We start from the raw sequence: 23984 nt of genomic DNA, 5'->3' as shown, positions 1-23984 counted from the left end.
GCCATTAATATTGCTTCATATACCAAAAACAGCCCATACACCAACGTAATTTCAATATTTATTATGAACAGCAGGTACCTCGGATGATAAAGATTGACTTCTCAACTGGCATGTCTGCAATCAGAAAGATGACATGTAAACGAAATGTGAGTGGGGAATATACTAACTCGTTTTTAATTAGTTTGACCTCTCTCAAATTTTCTGGGTGTTGCGTGTATCACGGTGACAGAATACAGTGTGAGGTGGAGGGGTACTGATTACATGTGACTTAACAGTGCATTAGAATACCGAAAGATTCAAAAATCAACGATAGATTTATTACTTGAGAAAGACGAATCATTGGTACATACATCTCCTGTTACGTCTGCCACAGACAGCCCGTGCCAGGCAGACTACACTCAAAACGCCCCTGTGTACCATATAACATACTCAAGCACTTGTAGGTGCAACCAAGAGGAAAACAATTCTTCAAAACAAACAACTTTCTAGAGACTAATTCGAACCTTTTTCTGCAGATGTCGCCTCACAGATATAGGGAACGTTGGAGTACTCCGCCGGCCTCCGCTGGCTTTATAAGGCCAGCACAGCAGCAGTACAGCCAGATCCTCACCGAGGTAGGACCAGCTCTGACAGATCTCACCGACGCTCTTGATGAATGGTCGTCTACAAGTTATTTGTTTTTCTGTGTATATAGTGATTGTTCGAGAAGTGTAGTTCAGTTTCAATAGACGACATTATACTGAGTGTTCTACAATACTGAGAATTCTCTATCTCCAAAAGGAATTCATGAGGCTCAGGAAATACATCACCTTCGTAAGTGTCAGTACCCCGTAATCAAACTTCTCATGGATAGTTCCAGTCATAAACACTTCTGCAAATAATTTGAAAGAGCAATTGCAGATACGATTATTAACGCGATACGGCTTTTTGGATTATGGGGGGCTACACCAAGGAAGAAGCAGAAAGCACTGAAATCACTGGTGTACGGTTTCTTACAGAAAACTACAGTAACTCCTCAAGAACCAATTCCTATTCTAGGTACCAGAGAACAACCAAGAGTGTCAGGAATGTGCAACCCGCAGGTTGGGTCAATTCTAGGTTTAACACTCGAACTATGCTTCTCCGTCCTTTTCTAGTGTACTGCTGCGTCGTATGGGATCCTTACTATTTAGCACTGACAGGGGATACCGACAAAGGTAACAGAAGGGCTGCTCGTTTTGTATTATCACCTAATGGGGAAGAGAGTGTCAAGGATAGAATATGTGAGCCTGGTTCGAAATCACCTTTCCGTTGCAATGAGATCTAGTCACAAATTTTTGATTGCTAAATTTCCATCCTGTACTGCAAAATATTTTTTTCACTACCACCTATACAGAATGTGATAACCATGATAAAGTAAACAGAAACCAGATCTCGCACGGAAAGATTTAGGTATTCACTTTTACAACGTGATAAATATTGTGAAATTGGTACTATGCACCTTCTGCCAAGACTTGCAATGTGCAGAGTAATCATGTACCTGCAGGTGTAGCTGTGTACTGGCAATGAATGTTCATAAGAATAGACACATAGTCACTGTATGCACTTCGTACCCTACTTTCTGTCTTTCTAAACAACAATTTTATGACGTATTCCTTTCGGAGTGGGACCACTTTCATCTTCGACATTTCACAGTATGGATGTAAGTTTCAATCAGACACACTCTTTTATACTCAGGACATGGAGTAGCTGAATAGTTCAGTGAAATTTCCAGTACGGAAGTAACGCCTGGCAACCGTCTGTAAATCGCGCAAAAGGATTTCTTTTACTTATCTTGTAGCTGTTTCGTTATAGTGTTTTCTGTGGCAGAGATTGGGAACCATCCCAGAATTTATCTAACAGAGCGTTAAAAAAACGCTAAAAAACCACAGGCTGGCCGGAGTATCAGAACAACGGTCATTCATCACTGCGGTGTGCGTTTTTTTTTTTTTTTTTTTTTTCGGGGAGGTGGCTTTTACTTCCGTTTCCTTTCGCTCGCCTCTAGTTGCATTCTCGTTCCGGCCTCTGTGCCATTTTACTATGGGTTCTTCTTGTTAAGTGACAAGAATTATTTATTTCAGCTTGTTTCTTAAAAATCATAGTTTTTCTGAAGTAAGACAGAAAATAATTGATTAACAAATTGTCTGATGTGATCATTTATATTTTATCAAATGCTATTTTTTATATTTTGTTTAAATTAAACGTCTTTTTAATAGAAAATTAAATCCTAAGGGAAGTTGTTCATTTGGTGAAAATGGAAGAAAAAACAGGAGTAAAATAATTAAGACTTTCGATGACTATAGACTCGTTTACTCTTAAAATTTAAAGTAATCTGGCTTTCTTCTGAAATTCTTTTATGTCTGTGTCTCTGTTCTATAAAAAACATAAAGCATTCTGATATTCTGCGTTAACTCTAATCACTTACCTTCTGTACAAACTGAAATTCTTGCTTCTTCTTAAAAATAATTCTCCTCTGTTGTAGCAATTATTTCGTATTGTATTACTGTTGTACACCCATGTTGCAGATTTATATAACAAATTTCATAATTTTGATAGGTCATTCCCACCACGAGGGCGGCAAACAAGGGTATGTGTTTAGTTAGGTCGAGTTGAAAACGAAACTTTCTTCTGGGACCGTGCTGCTCAATATGATCTTTTTCATTACATATGAAGCATGCTGGTAGTTACCGAAAGTTTTTAATGTGTGGTTGATAGCCCCCAATACTCATTACGGGTTGTATCCGTTTTTCTAACTTCCATTTGTATAGATCCTATTCCATTTTAGACAGGGAGCGGATAAAAATCTATCAAAAATTAACTCCGAATTGCAATAACTTTTCTATAACTGAGCAATTTGAGTTTTATTCTTTCTATAGAACTTCGTCAGGAATGTTAAACCTCGCAAATCTATCAGGTTGCCTTCGACTAGACTAAGTGTAATTTTAAGACAGAGTCTGTTGTTCAAGTTACCAGTGCACTCACAGATTACTAGCTCTTACATCAACGTAGAGCTAAGATTAAAATAGTAAGCTGTTTCGTTAGTATTAGTTTAAACACTATCTGCTTATCTCTTCTTAAGCAGGTATTACACAACACACGTAACGTATGCTAGTCTGCAATGCCGCCCCAAGCGTGTAAGTCTGGAACTGCCAACGCCTTCTAATATCATGAAATAAGTAACATGTACATTTTGAGAGGTATAAGCCGCTCAAGCGAGGTCCTTGGCGAATTCTAGTTTAACAGTACTTTTCTGAGGGTACGTTGCCATTGTTTACACTTTTTACACACTTGAGGAAGTGTAAACCCTAGCACTTCTCACGTAACGCAGCTGTATAATACGATACGCGAGACGTCACAAATAATGCGTAACTTCTATATACCGGATGCGGCGCACACATATAAACAACCTGTGGCCGAACGCCAAGACCACTGAGACGAAACTTGTGAATTAAGCTATACGAATAGGTCCATATTTCTTATATCGCTGTCAAGGATAAATTTGGTGATTTGTCTGGATAGCAAAGAAGGAAATGCCACAGTCTTTGGTTGGTTGGTTGGCTGCTTGCTTGCTTGCTTTGGGGTATGAAGGGACTAAACTGCAGGATCATTAGTCCACAGTCTTTGGCCAAGGAGGATAGTACTTCTGATGAAATGGCTCTAGTCACTATGGGGTTAACTTCTGAGGTCATCAGTCCCCGAGAACTTAGAACTACTTAAACCTAACTAACCTAAGGACATCACACACATCAATGCCCGAGGCAGTATTTGAACCTGCGAGCGTAGCGGTCGCGCGGTTCCAGACTGAAGTGCCTAGAACCGCTCGATCACACTGGTCGGCGTACTTCTGAAAATCCAAGGACTGCGAATTAATTGTCCTCTGCTCTGAAAAGTGGGTCATTACATGGGAACGCGGAAATGAATACGGAACTGCTGTTGCCACTGACATCCGAGGTGAGCATAGGTTGCAGCTACACGCAAGGTTTCACTGATAAGGCACGGTGGAGCAGCTCTTCGATCAGAATAGAAGTGGGGGTGAGATAACAGTGTGACGTACACCTGTTTATTAATTTAGCAGTTCATTATAACAACTGTCCTACAGGGTCCAGAAATGAAAGTTTGCGCTGTATTAGAAGTTTTAGATATAGTCTCACTTTTACTAATGACAAAACTGGCCTACATGACCAGACATGCTTTTCCGACAACGACTTACTACTTCATGCAAGTCTGATGTCTTTTGACGTATAAATACATTTTTGTACTTAAAAATGGCCTAAGACCGAAATTTCAATTGTATAACAATAAACTAAAAATTATTACCATCAAATGACGGCAGCATCATTCAAAAAATTTACCATAGCTGTGGCTACAGTCAAAATAAAATTATTATTTGACCAATCTTCTGATGTTTTGCAGACTTGAGACCGTGATGTTGTTACAGCTGGTGATGCTTCAACGTAAACATGTAACACATATTGCAAATGTTTATATTCGCAAGAGTATTTTTATGATATATGTTCGAAGAAACCGCCATCGTAACTGTTTGCTATAACGATAACTTTTATGGTTATCCATACATGGGAATCACATTTATTACGTAGTAAACGATGTTAAATAGAACGTATAGACGAACTTTTGATGTAAAATATTCTCAACAATAATCAATACATACTTGCGCCCGCTATTTAGTGGTTAGTAAAGACGTTCTACATTGAATATGTAAGTTAGCATTTAGCATCCCTTTTTGATAAGTAGTCGCTTACTGGTCCACTCGTCAGTAAACTACCAATCACGCACAAGAACGTGCACACACGTGAACACTTTTAGTGTGATTTATTAAATTTATAACACGCAGACAGGAGGTTTCAACATGTCTTTATTTGAGAGCTTGATACAACTCGAAAGAACAGCTAAACGATATCTCTTCATGAGACACTTCCATTACAAATGTCTCATTACGTGCAAAGTGCAAGACGAGAACTGTCTTAGACATGTTTCATTTAGTAGCACGGGAAACACGTGCAATATTGTGCTCCCACTTTCTCATTTTGTTTCGCGAAGCAAATTCCACACAATTATCACGTTAGTTTTACCATATCTTCTGGTTGATGTACGTATTATGCAGGAGGTGATGAGAAGGCGAGTTCGTTTTATAGAGCACTTGCAGTCGGGATGACAAGCATTTCATAGACCTGCAAATAAAACAAAATAAATTGAAATATTGCTAACAATCATTAACAAAGTAATTTCTACAAAAACTGGTCTGTACTTTCTATGTATCAATTACTGACCATCACTTGTGAAAAACACACACTGACGAATCGATTCCACAGACCGAACGTGAGGAGAGGGGCTAGTGTAATTGGTTAATATAAACCTTAAAAAAAAGTACGGAAGTACGTTTTTTAACACAAACCTACTTTTTTTAAATGGAACCCCGTTAGTTTTGTTATCACATCTGAACATATAAACAAGTACGTAATCAGTGCAGTTTGTTGTATTGCAAAATGTTAATTACATCCGGAGATATTGTAACCTAAAGTTGACGCTTGAGTACCACTCCTCCGCTGTTCGATCGTGTGTATCGGAGAGCACCGAATTACGTGGGGATCTAAAGTGAACGGTGATGGACCTTAGGTACAGAAGAGACTGGAACAGCACATTACGTCCACATGCTAACACCTTTTTATTGGTCTTTTTCACTGACACACACCACGTGTTTATCTGTACCTCACCCCTCATGGTAATGTACATACAACGTATTAAGTAGAACCGAACTCGCCCTTATCACGTACGAGACACTGAAAGCCATGGATCGAGGCAGTGATGTAGATTGTTTTCTCTGATTTCGAAAAACATTTGACTCAGTACCACATATACGCTTTTTATCCAAAGTACGATCGTTTGGGGTATCGGGAGGACTTAATCACTGGATTTGGGATTTCTTTGGTAGGGAGGGGTGCTTCATTTTATCTTGGATGTAGTATTTACTTCCGGCGCGCGCTAGAGTAATGTACCGGGACCCTATCTGTTACCGTTTTATACCAGGGACGTAACAGACAGTATTAATTGTAACCTCAGACATCCCGCAGGTAATGCTGTTATCTCTAATGATGTACTGTCTGAAAACAACTGCCCAAATATTCAGTCACATATTGATAAGATTTCAAAGTGGTACAAAGAATGGTAACTTGATTTAAGTGTTCACAAATGTAAAAATATAGTGTGTGACTACAATATTAGTGAGTTACTGATGTAACCGGTCAACTCATACCTGGGCGTAACAATTTGCGAAGATATTAAATGTAACGACCTTGTAGACTCAGTTGGTGGTAAAAAAAATGCGATACTTCGTTTGATTGGTTGAATACTAGGGAGGCATAATTTCCATATACATGATTACTCTGCAATCCATCATAAATCCGGCAGAGGGTTCATCGAATTACCTTCAAGCTATCTCTCTACCGTTCCACTCTCGAATGCGTGCCAGAAAAACAAACACTTCAATCTTACCGGACAAGCTCTGACTTCCCTTATCTTATTACAACGACCGTTTCTCCGTATGCAGGTGGACGCCACAAAATATTTTCACACTCTGAGGAGGAAGTTGGTGATTGAGATTTTGTGAAAAGATCCTATCGCAACTAAAAACATCCTTGTTTTAATGAATGCCACCACAGGTTGCTTCTCATATCCGTGACACTCTCTCCTTCACGATAATACAAAACGAGTTGCCATGCTTTGAACTTTTTCGATGTAGCCCGTCAATCTTATCTGATACGGATCGCACACCGCGCAGCTGTACTCCAAAAGAGGAAGGACAAGAATAGGGTAGGCAATCTCTTTAGTAGACCTATTGAATCTTCTAAGTGTCCTGTCAATAAATCGGAGTCTTCGGTAATCTTTCCTTGGAACATTATCTACACTATTGGATCAAAAGTATTCAGACACTAGCGAAAACATACGTTTTTCATATTAGGTGCTTTGTGCTGCCACCTGCTACCAGATACTCCATATCAGCGATCTTAATTGGTAGTCATTAGACATCGTGAGAGAGCAGAATGGGGCGCTCCGCGGAAGTCACAGACTTCGAACGTGGTCAGATGCTTCAGTGACACTTGCGTCATGCGTCTGTACGCGAGATTTCCACACTTCTAAAAATCCCTAAGTCCACTGTTTTCGATGTGATAGTGAAGTGGAAAGGTGAAGGGAGACGTACAGCACAAAAGCTTACAGCCCGAGCTAGTCTGTTGACTGACAGACGCCGCCGGCATTTGAGAAGGGTCGTAATGTGTAATACGCACCCATCTATCCACACCATCACACAGGAATTCCAAACTGCCTCAGGATCTCCTGCAAGTACTATGACAGAGGTGAGAAAACTTCGATTTTATGGTCGAGCGGCTGCTCATAAGCCAAACATTGTTGTTGTTGTGGTCTTCAGTCCTGAGACTGGTTTGATGCAGCTCTCCATGCTACTCTATCCTGTGCAAGCTGCTTCATCTCCCAGTACCTACTGCAACGAACATCCTTCTGAATCTGCTCAGTGTATTCATCTCTTGGTCTCCCTCTACGATTTTTACCCTCCACGCTGCCCTCCAATACTAAATTTGTTTACCCTTGATGCCTCAGGACATGTCCTACCAGCCGATCCCTTCTTCTAGTCAAGTTGTGCCACAAACGTCTCTTCTTCTCAATCCTATTCAATACCTCCTCATTACTTACGTGATTTACCCACCTAATCTTCAACATTCTTTTGTAGCACCTCATTTCAAAAGCTTCTATTCTCTTCTTGTCCAAACTATTTATCGTCCATGATTCACTTCCATACATGGCTACACTCCATACAAATACTTTCAGAAACGACTTCCTGACACTTAAATGTATTCTCGGTGTTAACAAAATTCTCTTCTTCAGAAACGCTTTCCTTGCCATTGCCAGTCTACATTTTATATCCTCTCTACTTCGACCATAATCAGTTATTTTGCTCCCCAAATAGCAAAACTCCTTTACTACTTTAAGTGTCTCATTTCCTAATCTAATTCCCTCAGCATCACCCGACTTAATTCGACTACATTCCATTATCCTCGTTTTGCTTTTGTTGATGTTAATCTTATATTCTCCTTTCAAGACACTGTCTATTCCATTCAACTGCTGTTCCAAGTCCTTTGCTGTCTCTAACAGAATGACAATGTCATCGGCGAAACTCAAAGTTTTTATTTCTTCTCCCTGGATTTTATTACCTACTCCGAATTTTTCTTTTGTTTCCTTCACTGCTTGCTCAATATACAGATTGAATAACATCGTGGAGAGATTACAACCCTGTCTCACTCCCTTTCCAACCACTGCTTCCCTTTCATGCCTGTCGACTTTTATAACTGCCATTTGGTTTTGTACAAATTGTAATTAGCCTTTCGCTCCCTGTATTTCACACCTGCCACCTTTAGAATTTGAAAGAGGGTATTCCCGTCAACATTGTCAAAAGCTCTCTCTAAGTTTACAAATGCTTGAAACGTAGGTTTGCCTTTCCTTAATATTTCTTCTAAGATAAGTCATAAGGTCAGTAATCTCTCACGTGTTCCAACATTTCTACAGAATCCAAACTGATCTTCCCCGATGTTGGCTTCTATTAGTTTTTCCATTCGCCTGTAAATAATTCGTGTTAGTATTTTGCAGCTGTGACTTATTAAACTGATAGTTCGGTAATTTTCACATCTGTCAACACCTGCTTTCTTTTGGACTGGAATTATTACATTCTTCTTGAAGTCTGAGGGTATTTCGCCTGTCTCATACATCTTGCTCACTAGATGGTAGAGTTTTGTCAGGACTGGCTCTCCCAAGGCTGTCAGTAGTTCTAATGGAATGTTGTCTACTCCGGGGGACTTGTTTCGACTCAGGTCTTTCAGTGCTCTGTCAAACTCTTCACGCAGTATCGTATCTCCCATTTCATCTTCATCTACATCCTCTTCCATTTCCATAATGTTGTCCTCAAGTACATATCCCTTGTATAGACCCCTCCATACACTCTTTCCACCTTTCTGCTTTCCCTTCCTTACTTAGAACTGGGTTTCCATCTGAGCTCTTGATATTCATACAAGTGGTTCTCTTTTCTCCAAAGGTCTTTAATTTTCCTGTAGGCAGTATCTATCTTACCCCTACTGAGATAAGCCTCCACATCCTTACATTTGTCCTCTAGCCATGCCTGCTTGCCTTTTTTGCACTTCCTGTCGATCTCATTTTTGAGACGTTTGTATTCCTTTTTAAGTTATGCTCTGTGCAAAATTCTAACAGATGGCTTTCTCTTTCATTTCTTAGCCCCATTCCATATTCACCTACTATGTTCTCTTCTCTGCCTTTTCCTACTGTCCAATTCCATTAACCCATGACTACTAAATTTTCGTCTCTCTTCACTACCTGAATAATTTCTTTTATCTCATCATACATTTCTTCAATTTCTTCGTCATCTGCAGAGCTAGTTGGCAGATAAACTTGTACTACTGTAGTACGCATGGGCTTTGTGTCTATCTTGGCCACTATAATACGTTCACTGTGCTGTTTGTTGTAGCTTACCCATACTCCTATTCTTTTATTCATTATTAAACCTACTCCTGCATTACCACCATTTTGTATTGATAATCCTGTATTCACCTGATCAGAAGTCTTTTCCCTCCTGCCACCAAACTTCACTAATTTCCTCTATATCTAACTTTAACCTATCCATTTCCCTTTTTAAATTTTCTAACCTACCTGTCCGATTAAGGGATCTGACATTCCACACTCCAATCCGTAGAATGCCAGTTTTCTTTCTCCTGATAACAACGTCCTCTTGAGTAGTCCCCGCCCGGAGATCAGAATGGGGGACTATTTTACCTCTGGAATTTTTTACCCAAAAGGACGCCATCATCATTTAACCATACAGTAATGCTGCATGCCATCAGGTAAAATTATGGCTGTAGTTTCCCCTTGCTTTCAGCCATATGCAGTACCAGGACAGCAAGACCGTTTTGGTTATTGTTACAAGGCCAGATCAGTCAATCATCCGGACCTGTGCCCCTGCAACTACTGAAAAGGCTGTTGTCAGTCTTCAGGAACCTCACGTTTGTCTGGCTTATCAACAAATACCCCTCCGTTGTCGTTGCTCCTACGGTACGGCTTTCTGTATTGTTGAGGCACGCAAGCCTCCCCACCAACGGCAAGGTCCAGGGTTCATAAGCCAAACATTACGCCGTTAAATCCCAATCGACGCATCGCTTGGTGTAAACGGCGTAAACATACCGTTGTACCAGAAAACACGGTGTCTTGTCGAGGCGATGTGTCAAGACGCACGCGACGATTAGACTGGCAGGCTGAGCGAGGGGCAGGCTCTTAAATACATGATCTGGGGCGCCGCTATTGGCCGCTGGAACCACGTGTTCCACTGTGGCGCCCTCACACTAAATGCGGGCCAGGAGGCTCGCGCCGCTACAGCTTACGGCGCGATGGTGCAGAGACCTCTATGAGTCTTAGACATCCATGCCGTCTGTCGCGTATTCCAAATCCGCGCGCGCTGTACCAGAATAACAGTTGCCAAAAATTTTTGTTTCATGTGAGATAATTACAAATTAAAAGTTTTCGGATTTTTTTCTCACTTCTACTATGAAAACTTGCTACATGCCAAATTTCTTGAATGTAGGTCAACGGGAAGTACCCTATACAGTTCGATTGAATTTGCGAATATATAAATATGTGACATAAATAGCCTTATCATCTGACTGTGTTGACTTACAAGGATAAATTTCTTAGAACGCTAAGGGGTCAGAGAACTTAGCGAGTGGCGTCAGTTTCAGCTAGATACGTTTACCCATTCTTGAGAAAAAATATTCCTAACAGTCTGACAGACAGTCGGGTGGATAACCAATTATTAAAGTATATTTTCTTCATGTAATGTAATTATAAATTAAAAGTTTTCCCATATTTTCCCTTACTTGTACTCAGAAACATTTTTTTTTTCTTTTTGTTTTGCAAATTTCATGATTGTACGTCAACAGGAAGTACCCTTTAGGTTTACACCGCCGAGGACCTGTAGCTCCTAATATGTGTCATGATTTTCAACTTGATGCGTCTACCCATTCCTAAGAAAAATAGTTTTTAACACTCTTACAGACAGACGGATGACAAAGTAATCCGGTAAGAGATCCGTTTGTACCGATTGAGGTACAGAACCTTGAAAGCAGTATTACTGGCATGGGTGTGGCGAGGCATGAACCATTTATGTTAGAGCATGTCCTATGTAGCTGTTTTCGTTGTGGAAAGTGTACAGAATGGTAATCCGACGATTAGGGGTCAGATACGTCAATGGAACCTTCTTTTTTTAATCTTCAGGTTATATTTTACTTGTATTGCAAGTAAAACGTAAAAATGACAGTAAACATATGAAAAGTAAATGCAAAAATAGACCTCTTAGGGTTTATAATGAATGGCCCGAATCTAACATTACCTTTTTTCATAGAGATAACTGGTTCTATGAAAACTGTCGATTCTTGCATATGTAAAAATTATCTCAGCTGTTTCATTAAAAGATTTGCTATGATTTTGTATACAAAGTACTATATTTCAGGATAAAATGTATAAAAAAGGAATTAATGTGTTACAGTCGATACGTGCTAACAGTTAAAATCACTCTTCATTTAAAAATATTTGAAATCACGAAATTTTTTGCGTACTTAAAATTGATATTATTAACTGTACAATCTATCTCTAATTATTAAATTTGTTTCTGGATTTATTTATAAACTAATAATTTGATGAAGATTCTTCTTTGGTAAAGAAAGTTTGTAAACTCTTTTGATTTGTAAACTCTTTGGAATAATGTGAGCATCGCACAATGTTAAGTAGTGGTGCGCGTGCCTCTGACAGAAGTGGCCGTTATCTAAGTTTGTCACCAACAATGTAAGTATTGGTTTCATCTTGATGGGGAAAATGTGACGTTGAAAGGTGTGACATAGAACAAATTTTTAAGAATGGTACAGGCAAATCTTAATCAGTTATTTAGTCATCAAGAACCTACAAATACGAAATTTCAGCTACAAGAATGTAGCCCTAGAAAATACTTTGAGCCATCGACGACAATATTCTTTTGGATACCTTACTCCTCTTGAAGCTTTCAAAATTGGTGCAAAGACAGAGAATTTTAATAATGATGTGTGGGAGGGCAACATTACAGGTTGCAGTAGCGGAGTGTACTCGGGGGAATTACTTTAACACTACAGGACGGCAATCACTCTTCATATTGAAAAATCTCGTCGAACAATCGTGGATCTGTGAAGCCCGCACGAGCCAATTAACAAGAGAAATTTGTTCTCCTGCACAAAGGACTTAATTTTCAATCGCACATTTTCCCTTCTCTTTCTGTTTTATCTCTTTTATGACAATATTAATAACTACATGAGAGCAAGAAGGTCAGCATAGAGCATAATATCATCTGTCGTTCTTACTACACGTGTAGATTTCACCTAAGAGTGCAGTATCTTCAGTGTGTTCTATGTAGTCATCTAGTTCACATCTGCGCTGTGGACTGTCAAAAATTATAGGAAATGTCTACAATATTATATCAAAATATTACGCCACACTGTATAAAACAGTTCACAATCAGCGTAAAATGGATATTTTAGAATTTCACGCATACAATCACCAGATACAACCACACCATATACGTCAGGACTATGTAGACGTACTTGAAAATGGAAATCTTCCGAAGCAACTGTCGTAATAGTGAATAAATACTTTAAGACGTGATACTGGAAACTTGCTTACTTTCTGAAGTCCCGTGATACTTCCGAAAAGATGTCGACAATATATCGAAAGTTTAACTTGGGACAGTAATGTGACGGTATCGCACACATCAGAGGAAGAACAGCACTTGTGTCTACCAAAATACGCTACCAAACTTACACCTAAACGGCGATATAACAAATGAAATTGTGATAGAGAGATGAGACAAGGTACCTGTGTAACTTCCACTGTTTTCAATATTTATACGGGTAGATCACATAACTAATGAGGAAGTACTGAATAGGATTTGGAAGAAGAGAAGTTTGTGGCACAACTTGACCAGAAGAAGGGATCGGTTGGTAGGACATGTTCTGAGGCATCAAGGGGTCACCAATTTAGTATTGGAGGGCAGAGTGGAGGGTAAAAATCGTAGAGGGAGACCAACAGATGACTACACTAAGCAGATTCAGGAGGATGTAGGTTGCAGTAGGTACTGAGAGATGAAGAAGCTTGCACAGGATAGAGTAGCATGGAGAGCTGCATCAAACCAGTCTCAGGACTAAAGACCACAACAACAACAACACGGACGAGAGCGAAACAATCAAACAACAACTATATTCTGTTTTATTATTGACAAGATCTTAAATTCTGATTCGAATGCCGACGATTTGATAATTATACAACGAATTCAAAATGACGTTTCAAGGTAATGAATTATCAATATCGAAAAGCAAAACAAATATTATAGACATCGTGGATAAAAATTCTGTACGATCCAAAATAGTGCTAATAAATCATAAATGACGCAATTTTCAGGTTTCAAATATCTACAGTGTATTCAGACTTTTGGATTCTGACGCCACGATAAAAAAAAGAGTAAGTACAGTCATACGTTTGCCCTAACACAAAAATTTCTGAGAAACAATTCGAGGAAGGCTACAATGACAAAATGTTTGAATAGAATGGCGATTACAGACCTAGACCAGAGGACTGAGGCTCTTGCGAGCTGTGTGAGAGGTTGTCTAGAAAAGACATAATCAGAAACAAAGATTTCCGCAAGGAATTAAACGTACACAACGTGCTGAACGAATAAGGGAATACAGGAGAGAATGGAGTGATCATATTACATGTATTTTGGAAGCTGGCTGACACTGAAAACGTCGGTATTCCGACACTCTAGCAAAGAAGACCTCGGAAGTCTGAGTACAGGATTGACCCCAGAAGTGGCTTGAGGAATGCTTGAAGAACAAGATGAAAGATGATGAAATTTTTAATGCAATTTAGGTTTCATCCAGCACATGTGCCTGAGACGTTTGCAACATGTGATCCTCCTTGCAGGTATAGAAAGACTTCGATTTTTATTTAAAATCCAAGCAGTGGGTACGTTGAAATTCGAATCCATAAGTTAATACTAAAAGATGTTAAACATCAAGACTATGTGTTAACATGCGTTTTTAAGGGAATATTCTAGCTCTTTCACGTCTTTATTCATCTACGGCGTCCAGAATGTTGCGGAAAACACTCATGTGGTAACAAGCTACAGCCGTGAACACGAATGCGTAAACATACAAAGTTGTAAATTTATGTTTCTTTGTCTTCTGTCTACGCAGTGGAGAATGTAACTGCCCTCGCATAAGCGTATAATTTATTTCCATAATTGCTACGTAATCTCCTTCTAGCCAAGCGAATTCTAGAGAAAAGTACTTACTTCCGATAACAAGGACAAGAAATGGAATTAATTGTGGAAGGTGAGAGGATTGCGTGCCGCTATAGAGAACAACAGATGGTAGCACTTTTCAAGCTGTAAACCAATGAAAGTAAGAAAAAGTTCCGCCCTAACTGTTCAAAGAATACCCGATGAATTGTATACTATGTATTACAAACGTGCAATGCAAAGTGAAATGTGAATTAGAAAACGTGTATCTTTAGCGTTGTAAGATATGGATTTAATAATGTTCCCTCATTGTACTTTTATTTAATGTAGAAGGAGAAGATATTTGACCAGTAATTTACGATACAACCAGTGTGTTATGGTCATAAATATTGAAGGTAGCCTGTATTTAATGTTTAATGTGGAATATATAAATGCTAGAACGACACAATTTTGTTTTGATGAAATAAAAGAAGAGAATTATAGAATTTAATTTTTTATGTTTGCTAATAACTGGAATTAATAGATGTAGTGTTGAACCTAACACTCCTATTGCAATTAATACTGTGTGCGTTGTATGATCCTGTGTAGAAAGTATAAAAGAGGGTCCGTTTACTTTTTACATTTCAAAGAAGGCAATTTCCTTTAATTTTGCATTTAAAACTGGTCGTATCGAGGTTCGTGAGTGCTGTCTATTAGGTACCGATCAGGGAACTAAATATAATCTAAGAATCACATTTTGACATCGTGATAGTGTGAAGATATGTAGACATAGTTATTCTGGATTGACATATTTCATTTGATTGGTAAAAAAATTAATAAAGTACCTTGTGACATTTTATATATCTGGCACAGCATCAGGTTTAAGTCAAAGATTTATCTGATGAAAACAAAAAAATTTGATAACTTTTAAGTACAATATTTTTCGACTTGTTGCCCATCGCATTATTATTATCTTTCTGTAATTGAATTTATCACACGACACTCTCTGGCGTCATGTAGAGACAAGTTTCAAATAGGAGAGCCTGGTCTGGCGATGTTATATCATCAGATGTCATTCCTAACACAACACAGTGTTGAAGCCATTTAAAAAGTAACACATTCGTTCGGCGATAAACAGGGGGTACACTTCCCTATTGACGTAGTCAGTGCATTCGATGTGTGGTTAAAGCTTTCAGTTTTTCATAGTATTCCATAGGTTGACGCCTAGGCGAAATATTAACTCCGTACTCCAGGTTGCGGTTTGCTCTAGTGTTGCTAGACTAACGGGCAGTGAAGCGTTTCTAAACAAGGTGCATTATGACGATCTCGTATCCTTACACGTCGAGTTATGAGAATTTTGATAATTTTCGTTTTTAGCTCTGGTGAGTGACGTGTCATATCTACTAGAAGGACTCGAAGCTTATTGAGAAGTGACGTCAAAAGGACGTCTTCCATAAAACTCTCAATGTGGCCGAGAAACTGGACAGCTGTTGACAAATGTGTTGGAAGATTATACGTCATTTTGACGTCACCTTCCAGTATGCTTAGAATGAAAATAGCGTCTTCCATCATATCTGGCACACCTTTGTCTAACAAGGACGCAGTGAGGACGACATTGATGGTTGCAGAAGGCGATCGGGGTGTAACGGCTGGCAGTACAGCACGGTAAGAGTCTGTTCGTGGACCTGCTAAGATTGAGTATGAAACGGAATGACGATGATTATTGGTACATGGAGTAAATCTTTTAAATACATGCTAAATTCGTAGGATCTTTGTAAAAATATGCAGAGTGTATCATCTGCAAAACTGCCTTTAATTTCAGTCAAAAAATTCCTGCTCTTGTTCGATCTGAAATTAGCAATGTCACAGCAGTAAATGGTATATGGAGTCACGTACGTTAACAGTGAAGGGGAAGAAATTAACAGGGGATTATTCACCATGCAATACAAGCGTCTGATAGCGGAATAGTGCGATGTCCGCCTGCCGCAATGTTAAGTGTTCCCTCTTATGCGACTGGTCTTGATACCAGAGCTGTTCCGTGATGGCTTCATTTAGTTAGTCGGAATGTGATACCAGGATTGCAGGTGATAGCAAACAGCACTACTGACCTGAACACGTGGATGCCGTGACAGCATGTAAACAATGGCGTCAGCAATGTCCTCTGGATCCAAGGAAGGCGACTCTTTTACTTCTTTGGGCAAGTTGAACTTCGGCAACGATCTCCTCAGTCCTTCGGTATCAACCAGACCAGGCGAAATTTGCTGCAATGAAACGTTCATTACCCAGTTACTAGTAGCATAGCTACACTAATATTTGTTCTTTGACCAACAATCGGTGTAATACCCTTCTAGTTATAACACGAAGCTGAAAAATGATGCAATTTTGCAATAAATATGAGCGCAAAATACAGGTGTAACAAAACTAAGTATGCAAAACTTTTGAGTTTTTACAAGAGACAAAATAGATGAATCTCTTATGTGTCAAAAATACCACTTTTCCCCGCCAGGGGTCCATTAAAATTTTCATACAGCGCCCACTCTACGTGAAACCTTGACCCCCGATTATCGTTTTAATTTTCTTGTGGCATTTTACGATGTGATATTGGACCTTGCCGTTGGTGGGGACGCTTGAGTATCTCAGCGTTACAGATAGCCGTACCGTAGCTGCAACCACAACGTAGGGGTATATCTTGAGAGGCCAGACAAACGTGTGGTTCCTGATGAGGGGCAAGAGCCGTTTAAGTAGTTGCAGGGGCTAGAGTCTGGATGATTCACTGATCTGGCCTTGTAACACTAATCAAAACGGCCTTGCTATGCTGGTACTGCAAACGGCTGAAAGCAAGGGGAAACTACAGCAGTAATTTTTCCCGATGGCATGCAGCTTTACTGTATGGTTAAATGATGATGGTGTCCTCTTGGGTAAAATAATCCGGAGGTAAAATAGTCTCCCATTCGGATCTCCGGGCGGAGACTAATCAAGAAGATGACATTATCAGGAGAAAGAAAACTGGCGTTCTACGATCGGAGCGTGGAATGTCAGATCACTTTATCGGGCAGGTAGTTTAGAAAATTTAAAAAGGGAAGTGGATAGGTTAAAGTTAGTTAGATATAGTGGGAATTAGTGAAGTTCGGTGGCAGGAGGAACAAGACATCTGGTCACATGATTACAAGGTTATAAACACAAAATCAAATAGGGGTAATGCAGGAATAGGTTTAATAATCAATAGGAAAATAGGAGTGCGGCTAATCTACTATAAACAACATAGTGAACGCATTATTCTGGTCAAGATAGATACGAAGCCCATGCCTACCACAGTAGTAAAAGTTTATATGCCGACTAGCTCTGCAGATGACGAAGAAATTGAAGAAATGTATGATGAAATAAAAGGAATTATTCAGGTAATGAAGGAAGACGAAAATTTAATAGTCATGGGTGACTGAAATTTGTCAGTAGGAAAAGGGAGACAAGGAAAAGTAGTAGGTAAATAAGGACTGGGGCTAAGAAATGAAAGAGGAAGACGCCTGGTAGAATTTTGCACAGAGCACAACTTAATCATAGCTAACACTTGGTTCAAGAATTATAAAAGAAGGTTGTATACATGGAAGAAGCCTGGAGATACTGACAGGTTTCAGGTAGATTATATAATGGTAAAACAGGGATTTAAGTATCAGGTTTTAAATTGTAAGAAATTTCCAGCGAGAGATGTGGACTCTGACCACAATCTATTGGTTATGGACTGTAGATTAAAACTGAAGAAACTACAAAAAGGTGGTAATTTAAGGAGATGGAACATGGATAAATTGACTAAACCAGAGGCTGTACAGAGTTTAAGGGAGAGCATAAGGGAACAATTGAAAGGAATGGGAGAAAGAAATACAGTAGAAGACGAATGGGTAGCTCTGAGGGATGAAGTAGTGAAGGACAACATTCCATTACAACTACTGGTAGCCTTGGGAGAGCCAGTCCTGACAAAACTCCTCCATCTGGTGACCAAGATGTACGAGACAGGCGAAATACCCTCAGACTTCAAGAAGAATATAATAATTCCAATCCCAAAGAAAGCAGGTGTTGACAGATGTGAAAATTATCGATCTATCAGTTTAAAAAGTCACGGCTGCAAAATACTAACGCGAATTCGTTACAGATCAATGGAAAAACTAGTAGAAGCCGACCTCGGGGAAGATCAGTTTGGATTCCGTAGAAATATCGGAACACGTGAGGCAATACTGACCTTACGACTTATCTTAGAACCTAGATTAAGGAAAGACAAACCTACGTTTCTAGCACTTGTTGACTTAGAGAAAGCTTTTGACAATGTTGACTGGATTACTCTCTTTCAAATTCTGAAGGTGGCACGGGTAAAATGAACGAAAAGCGGATGGCAGTTGTAAGGGAAGGAGAGGTTGGGAAGGGAGTGAGATTGGGTTGTAGCCTCTCCCCGATGTTTTTCAGTCTCTATATTGAGCAAGCAGTGAAGGAATCAAAAGAAAAATTCGGAGTAGGTATTAAAATCCATGGAGAAGAAATAAAAGATGTTCACCGATGACATTGTAATTCTGTCGGAGACGGCAAAGAACTTGGAAGAGCAGTTGAACGGAATAGATAGTGTCTTGAATGGAGGATATAAGATGAACATCAACAAAAGCAAAACGAGGATAATGGAATGTAGTCGAATTAAGTCGGGTGATGCTGAGCGAATTAGATTAGGAAATGAGACGCTTACAGTAGTGAAGGAGTTTTGCTATTTGAGGAGCAAAATAACTGATGATGGTCGAAGTAGAGAGCATATAAAATGTAGACTGGCAATGGCAAGGAAAGCGTTTTTGAAGAAGAGAAATTTGTTAACATCGAGAATAGATTTAAGTGTTAGGAAGCCGTTTCTAAAAATATTTGTGTGGAGTGTAGCCATGTATGGAAGTGAAACACGGACGATAAATAGTTTGGACAAGAAGAGAATAGAAGCCTTCGAAATGTGGTGCTACAGAAGAATGCTGAAGATTAGATGGCTGGATCGTATAACTAATGAGGAAGTACTGAATAGCATTGGGGAGAAGAGACGTTTGTGGCACAACTTGACTAGAAGAAGAAATCGGTTCGTGGGACATGTTCTGAGGCCTCAAAGGATCACCAATTTGGTATTGGAGGGCAGCGTGGAGGGTAAAAATGGTAGAGGGAGACCAAGAGACGAATACACTAAACAGATACAGAAGGATGTAGGTTGCAGTGGGTACTGGGAGATGAAGAAGCTTGCACAGGATAGATTAGCATGGACAGCTGCATCAAACCAGTCTCAGGACTGAACACCACAACAATAACAACAACAACAACATGTTGGTTATAACAAACTTTTGCCCAGAGTATAAAAGATATTAATATCGCAGGTTTAAAATGAGAAGACATTAATTTTACTCGTGTATGTATGGCAATAGAAGAGTGTCAGCTATAATTTTCAAATTTACCATTAGAGTGACCTAAACAAATCTATTCCAATTTAAAATGTTCATTTGACATCATAAACGTTCGTCAAGCCAGAGTTCCAAAAACAACGAAATTTTTAAAAGTCTGCGTAACTCCTTCTGCCGCAGTCAGTCGTCATTTTCAAATTGTAATCACAAACCTGAAAACTGCATTAATATTTGCAACTTCTTTCGAATATTACGGAAAATACAATAAAACCAGTAAACTGAAGAGAAGGCAGCAGAAACGGGTTACACGACGTCATGACAATTTTTATTTGATCAGTCATTTTACACCTTAATGCATTGTAGATGAAAACTGCAAGGGGAAGAAAGACACTATATACTCTTGCATTACGATACGATCATGCAGCGATACAACGATCATTTTGCAAAGGTAGGATCACACGTGCCACTCCTGTAACGTGCAGCAAGCCCAAACCTAGAACACAGCACGCAATCATACTGTGTCCTCCTAGAGAAATCTTACGAAGACGATGGACTCCCATTTGGGCTAACACAAAAATGATCGTTGCATCACTGTAGGACGTAATACAATACAATATATGTGCCACGCAGATGCAAAAGCCGCTAACTGCATGATAAGCGAAACTGAGATATCCCGAAAAACTCATCTCATCCAGACTATTAGAGTTCAAGAATTCAATTCTTTTTTAAAAATAGTTAAAAACTTATTAATTACACGGTATTAATGGCTGAAATCTGTAACTGTGTTCTATGCGTTAAAATTGTAAGTGAATTATTGACTTAGCTGCTTTTTCACCAGATTTATGCAGTTAGTGGATTTTGCAAATGTATCGATCTAGTTACGTATTAAAAAATATGCAGTTGCAAAATCCGCTATTTGGTGTTAGTTACGAATGACATAAGGCAGAATTTACTTATTGCGAGTATAAAAGCAATTCGTTCCATATCAAAGAGAAATCTGAAAATCCCACGAAATTGGCTTATAAAAATAAGAAGGGAACAATATTTTATCGGGAAAAACTGACTTATTTAATGTGAGAAAGAGAACAGACATGAATGCTCAACATTGTGTTTTTTTACAAATAAATACACAATTCCGTTTTTGACATCAAAAGATATAGCAGAAAATAAAATAAGCTTGTAATTGCATCTTAGTAAAACACCGAAAATGTTTTGGAAAATAATAAAATTGGCGGAAAGTTACATCTTAGTTAAAATAGCAACAAAATGTTTTTCAAAATGAAATGAGCTGAAAATTGCTTTTAAGTGTCCTCGACCTCAATACTATCCATTAATTCAAAATCGCTTGCCACATCTTCAGATGAAGCGGCGTCCCTGCCTGCTCGTGTAAAACCTCGATTAGAATTTGAGTTTGCTGTTGGTCGCCTGGTCTTCACCAAAGTGGAGCTATAAATGCTTTTTGATGTTTCCGAGTTTGGCTTCTGAAAGTTTTATTCCAGCTGTGATTGGTGTTGGCCGTTTCCTTTTCAGGATACTCTTCCCGTCTCCAGCCTCAAAGTTGTAGAACGGCTCTCCACGAACTAGAGAAATCATCTTGTTTGTGCTTTTCGAGAACACGATTTTTTTTTGCTTTCTGAATCTGGAAATGCCACTTATCAATACATTTCTGTAATCCTTCCACGTATGTCATAACAATGAGTGTAAACACAGTACTCTTTGTATAATATTGCTTTAGTAATACTTTTCATGTTCTCACATTTTTCTTCTGGTAACATTTCTCTCTCACTGATCAGGCTGCCTCTTGCTTTTTCATGAGGGGCCTTCGCCCTCCTTCTGGTCATTTGCAACTGCTACGACAGGTTTGACCTCTTGTGGAATTGCTACTGTTTCAATTACGCAAACTTTGTTTGTACCATCTGCTGCATATAAGCCGCCCACAAAATAACTTGTTTTCTTCAAAAGACTCACGCAAATACATCAACAAACATCCTATTGACCAGCTGAACTGTGCTCACTAACGCATATTTCAACAAGTCATCGGCAGCGAGAGCTTCATTGTTGCGTACACGTTCGTTACACAGCGTAGCCAAGATAACTCTGAATGAGAAAAATATCCCTTCGAATCGTATCACACTGAGAGGTAGCTTTGAATGCCTAGTTTGGTAACTCTGGTGTCAGTTCGCGTTCCTTGCATCAGGACCTGGTACAGCAACTGCGACGCCTATTAAACTTCGCAGGTTTTACAAATTTTGGCCATTTAGCAGAATTTGCACCCGAAGACAACGTGCAGTTAGCGGCTTTTGCAAACCAAACAACATCTTCTACAGCCAATTTCAAAGGTTTATAGCGGGTTTTGCGCACTGAAACCTATTTTTGCATCGGGGCTACTCATGTAATACCTTTCGTCCAGATGCAGTTTTCATCTACACTGCATTAAAGTGTGAAATGACTTATCGACCAAAAATTGTCGCGACGTCTCGTGACCCATTTCTGCTGACTTTGCATAAGTTTACTGGTTTTGATGTATTCTTCATCATATTTCAAAGAAGGGTTTGCTTCAGTTTAAGGTTTTAATGTATTCTTCGTAATATTTCAAAGAAGTGTGGTTGCAATTATTAAGGCAGTTTTCCAGGTTTGTTATTACATTTTAAAATGATAACTCAGTGTGACGAAACTAGTTATGTAATCTTTTAAAAATTTCGTTGTTTGAGTGATTGTGGCCCCACGACTATTTGTGGTGTAAAACAAAAATTTGAAATTTCATTCAGTCACACTCCTTGATGACAGTTATCTCCAAATACAAAATCTATTTTACTTTCACTTAACAAATTCTTTTAAACGGTACAATGTTATGATTTTATCATCTGCTTGTTTTGTAACTTTCGGCACTATTGTCACATAAAGTTATTCGAGTCTTTGTAATGTAATTTTATAATTTGCTGATTTTTGGTTGCGCACATTTGTGTACAGTTTAGTTGATTCCTACTGAAACTGTCATCAGATTTTGTTTTTGCTAATAATTAGCCAATTGTTTATTTAATTTTATGATAGAGACCTGAAACCAAATTTATGAAGTGAGTTTACTCGTTTACTCGAAAAGTCTTTAATGTTGTGGTTGGCACCACTCGTGGTAATATACACATTAACTTTTTGCTTGTTTTTGTTACACATGTTTGTAGATTATCTATCAAAATGTGTTTGTTAAGGATTTGGGTAAATAATAAATAATATTTCAGTTTACTTTACTATAGGAAAGCAAATCCTTCTAGGCAGTAATGAGTAAAATAGTAAATTTTGTCTCACTGTTGTTTACTAATATTTATAGAGATGAAAATGTTGACAAACATAGAAAAACGAGAAAATTATCAATAGTTACATTACAAATAAGACAAATTACAGAATAGTAATATTTTCGTAAATATTACACCAATGCAAAGAATTATTTTCTGAAGTGAGGCAAGAGAACGAGATAAAATTAGAACGAGCCCATTTGAAAATACTGTCTTCTCCACTCTGATATATTGCTTTTCCCAGGTTGCCACTTTTTGAAATAGGAAAAGCACATTTTAAATTCTTAAAATATGGTAGCAGTGGCTGAATTGCTTGTCTCTTCCTATTTGCTCTTTCCTTCGTCACCTTCTTCCTCCTCAATTTCTGGGATTGATATTGAGAGTGCTTCCTCTTGCAGTGGCGTTGCTCATCAGATTTTTGGCAATATCTGTCTTGAATAAATTACATTATTGATTTACTTTCTATTTTCTTATTAGATGCAGCATTCCTGGATTCACTCTATTATTCAGGAAAAAAAATTAAAGAAAAGAAAGAATAACTGTTTCCACCATATGTTTTGGGCTCCAGTTCACTTCTCTGTCTTACAAACTAGTGTGCTATGTGTTAAGCTGTACAACCAGTTCAGATTCGTCACAGCAAGCGGAACGAATATTAAAATGACAATTCAGACTGCCCTAGCGTTATGCAGGTTCACTCAGTGCAATTGCAGGGTGTGTACCCATCTGCTGCATTGTTGTGACTATATTAGGTGACTTACCCCTACTCGTATCTTGCTACCCCTGGCCATGAGGTCCTTCCTCAACCCTTCCAGCAAGACTTTCACTGCATGCTTGCTGGCACTGTACATCGCTCCTGCGGCTATGAAAGGCGGGTTGTGTCCTGCGATGCTG

General features: G+C 38.9%; 1 protein-coding gene across 1 annotated transcript in view; it reads right to left on the bottom strand.

The window, feature by feature from the left end:
* Nucleotides 1-4873: 4873 nt before the first annotated feature.
* Nucleotides 4874-23984, bottom strand: part of LOC126336368 (dehydrogenase/reductase SDR family member 11-like) — a 58667-nt gene continuing 39556 nt past the window's right edge. Inside the window, exons 4-6 of the mRNA XM_049999974.1 lie at nt 23852-23981; nt 16507-16659; nt 4874-5207 (exon numbers count right to left, since the gene is read on the bottom strand). Coding sequence (XP_049855931.1) covers nt 5166-5207; nt 16507-16659; nt 23852-23981 — 325 coding nt within the window. The 3' untranslated portion in view covers nt 4874-5165. The remainder of the gene's footprint in view (nt 5208-16506; nt 16660-23851; nt 23982-23984) is intronic.

This window comes from Schistocerca gregaria, chromosome 2 (assembly GCF_023897955.1).
Source record: "Schistocerca gregaria isolate iqSchGreg1 chromosome 2, iqSchGreg1.2, whole genome shotgun sequence".
Taxonomy (NCBI): domain Eukaryota; kingdom Metazoa; phylum Arthropoda; class Insecta; order Orthoptera; family Acrididae; genus Schistocerca; species Schistocerca gregaria.
Note: the sequence above shows the minus strand (reverse complement) of the source record. Positions and strands in the feature narration are given on the sequence as shown.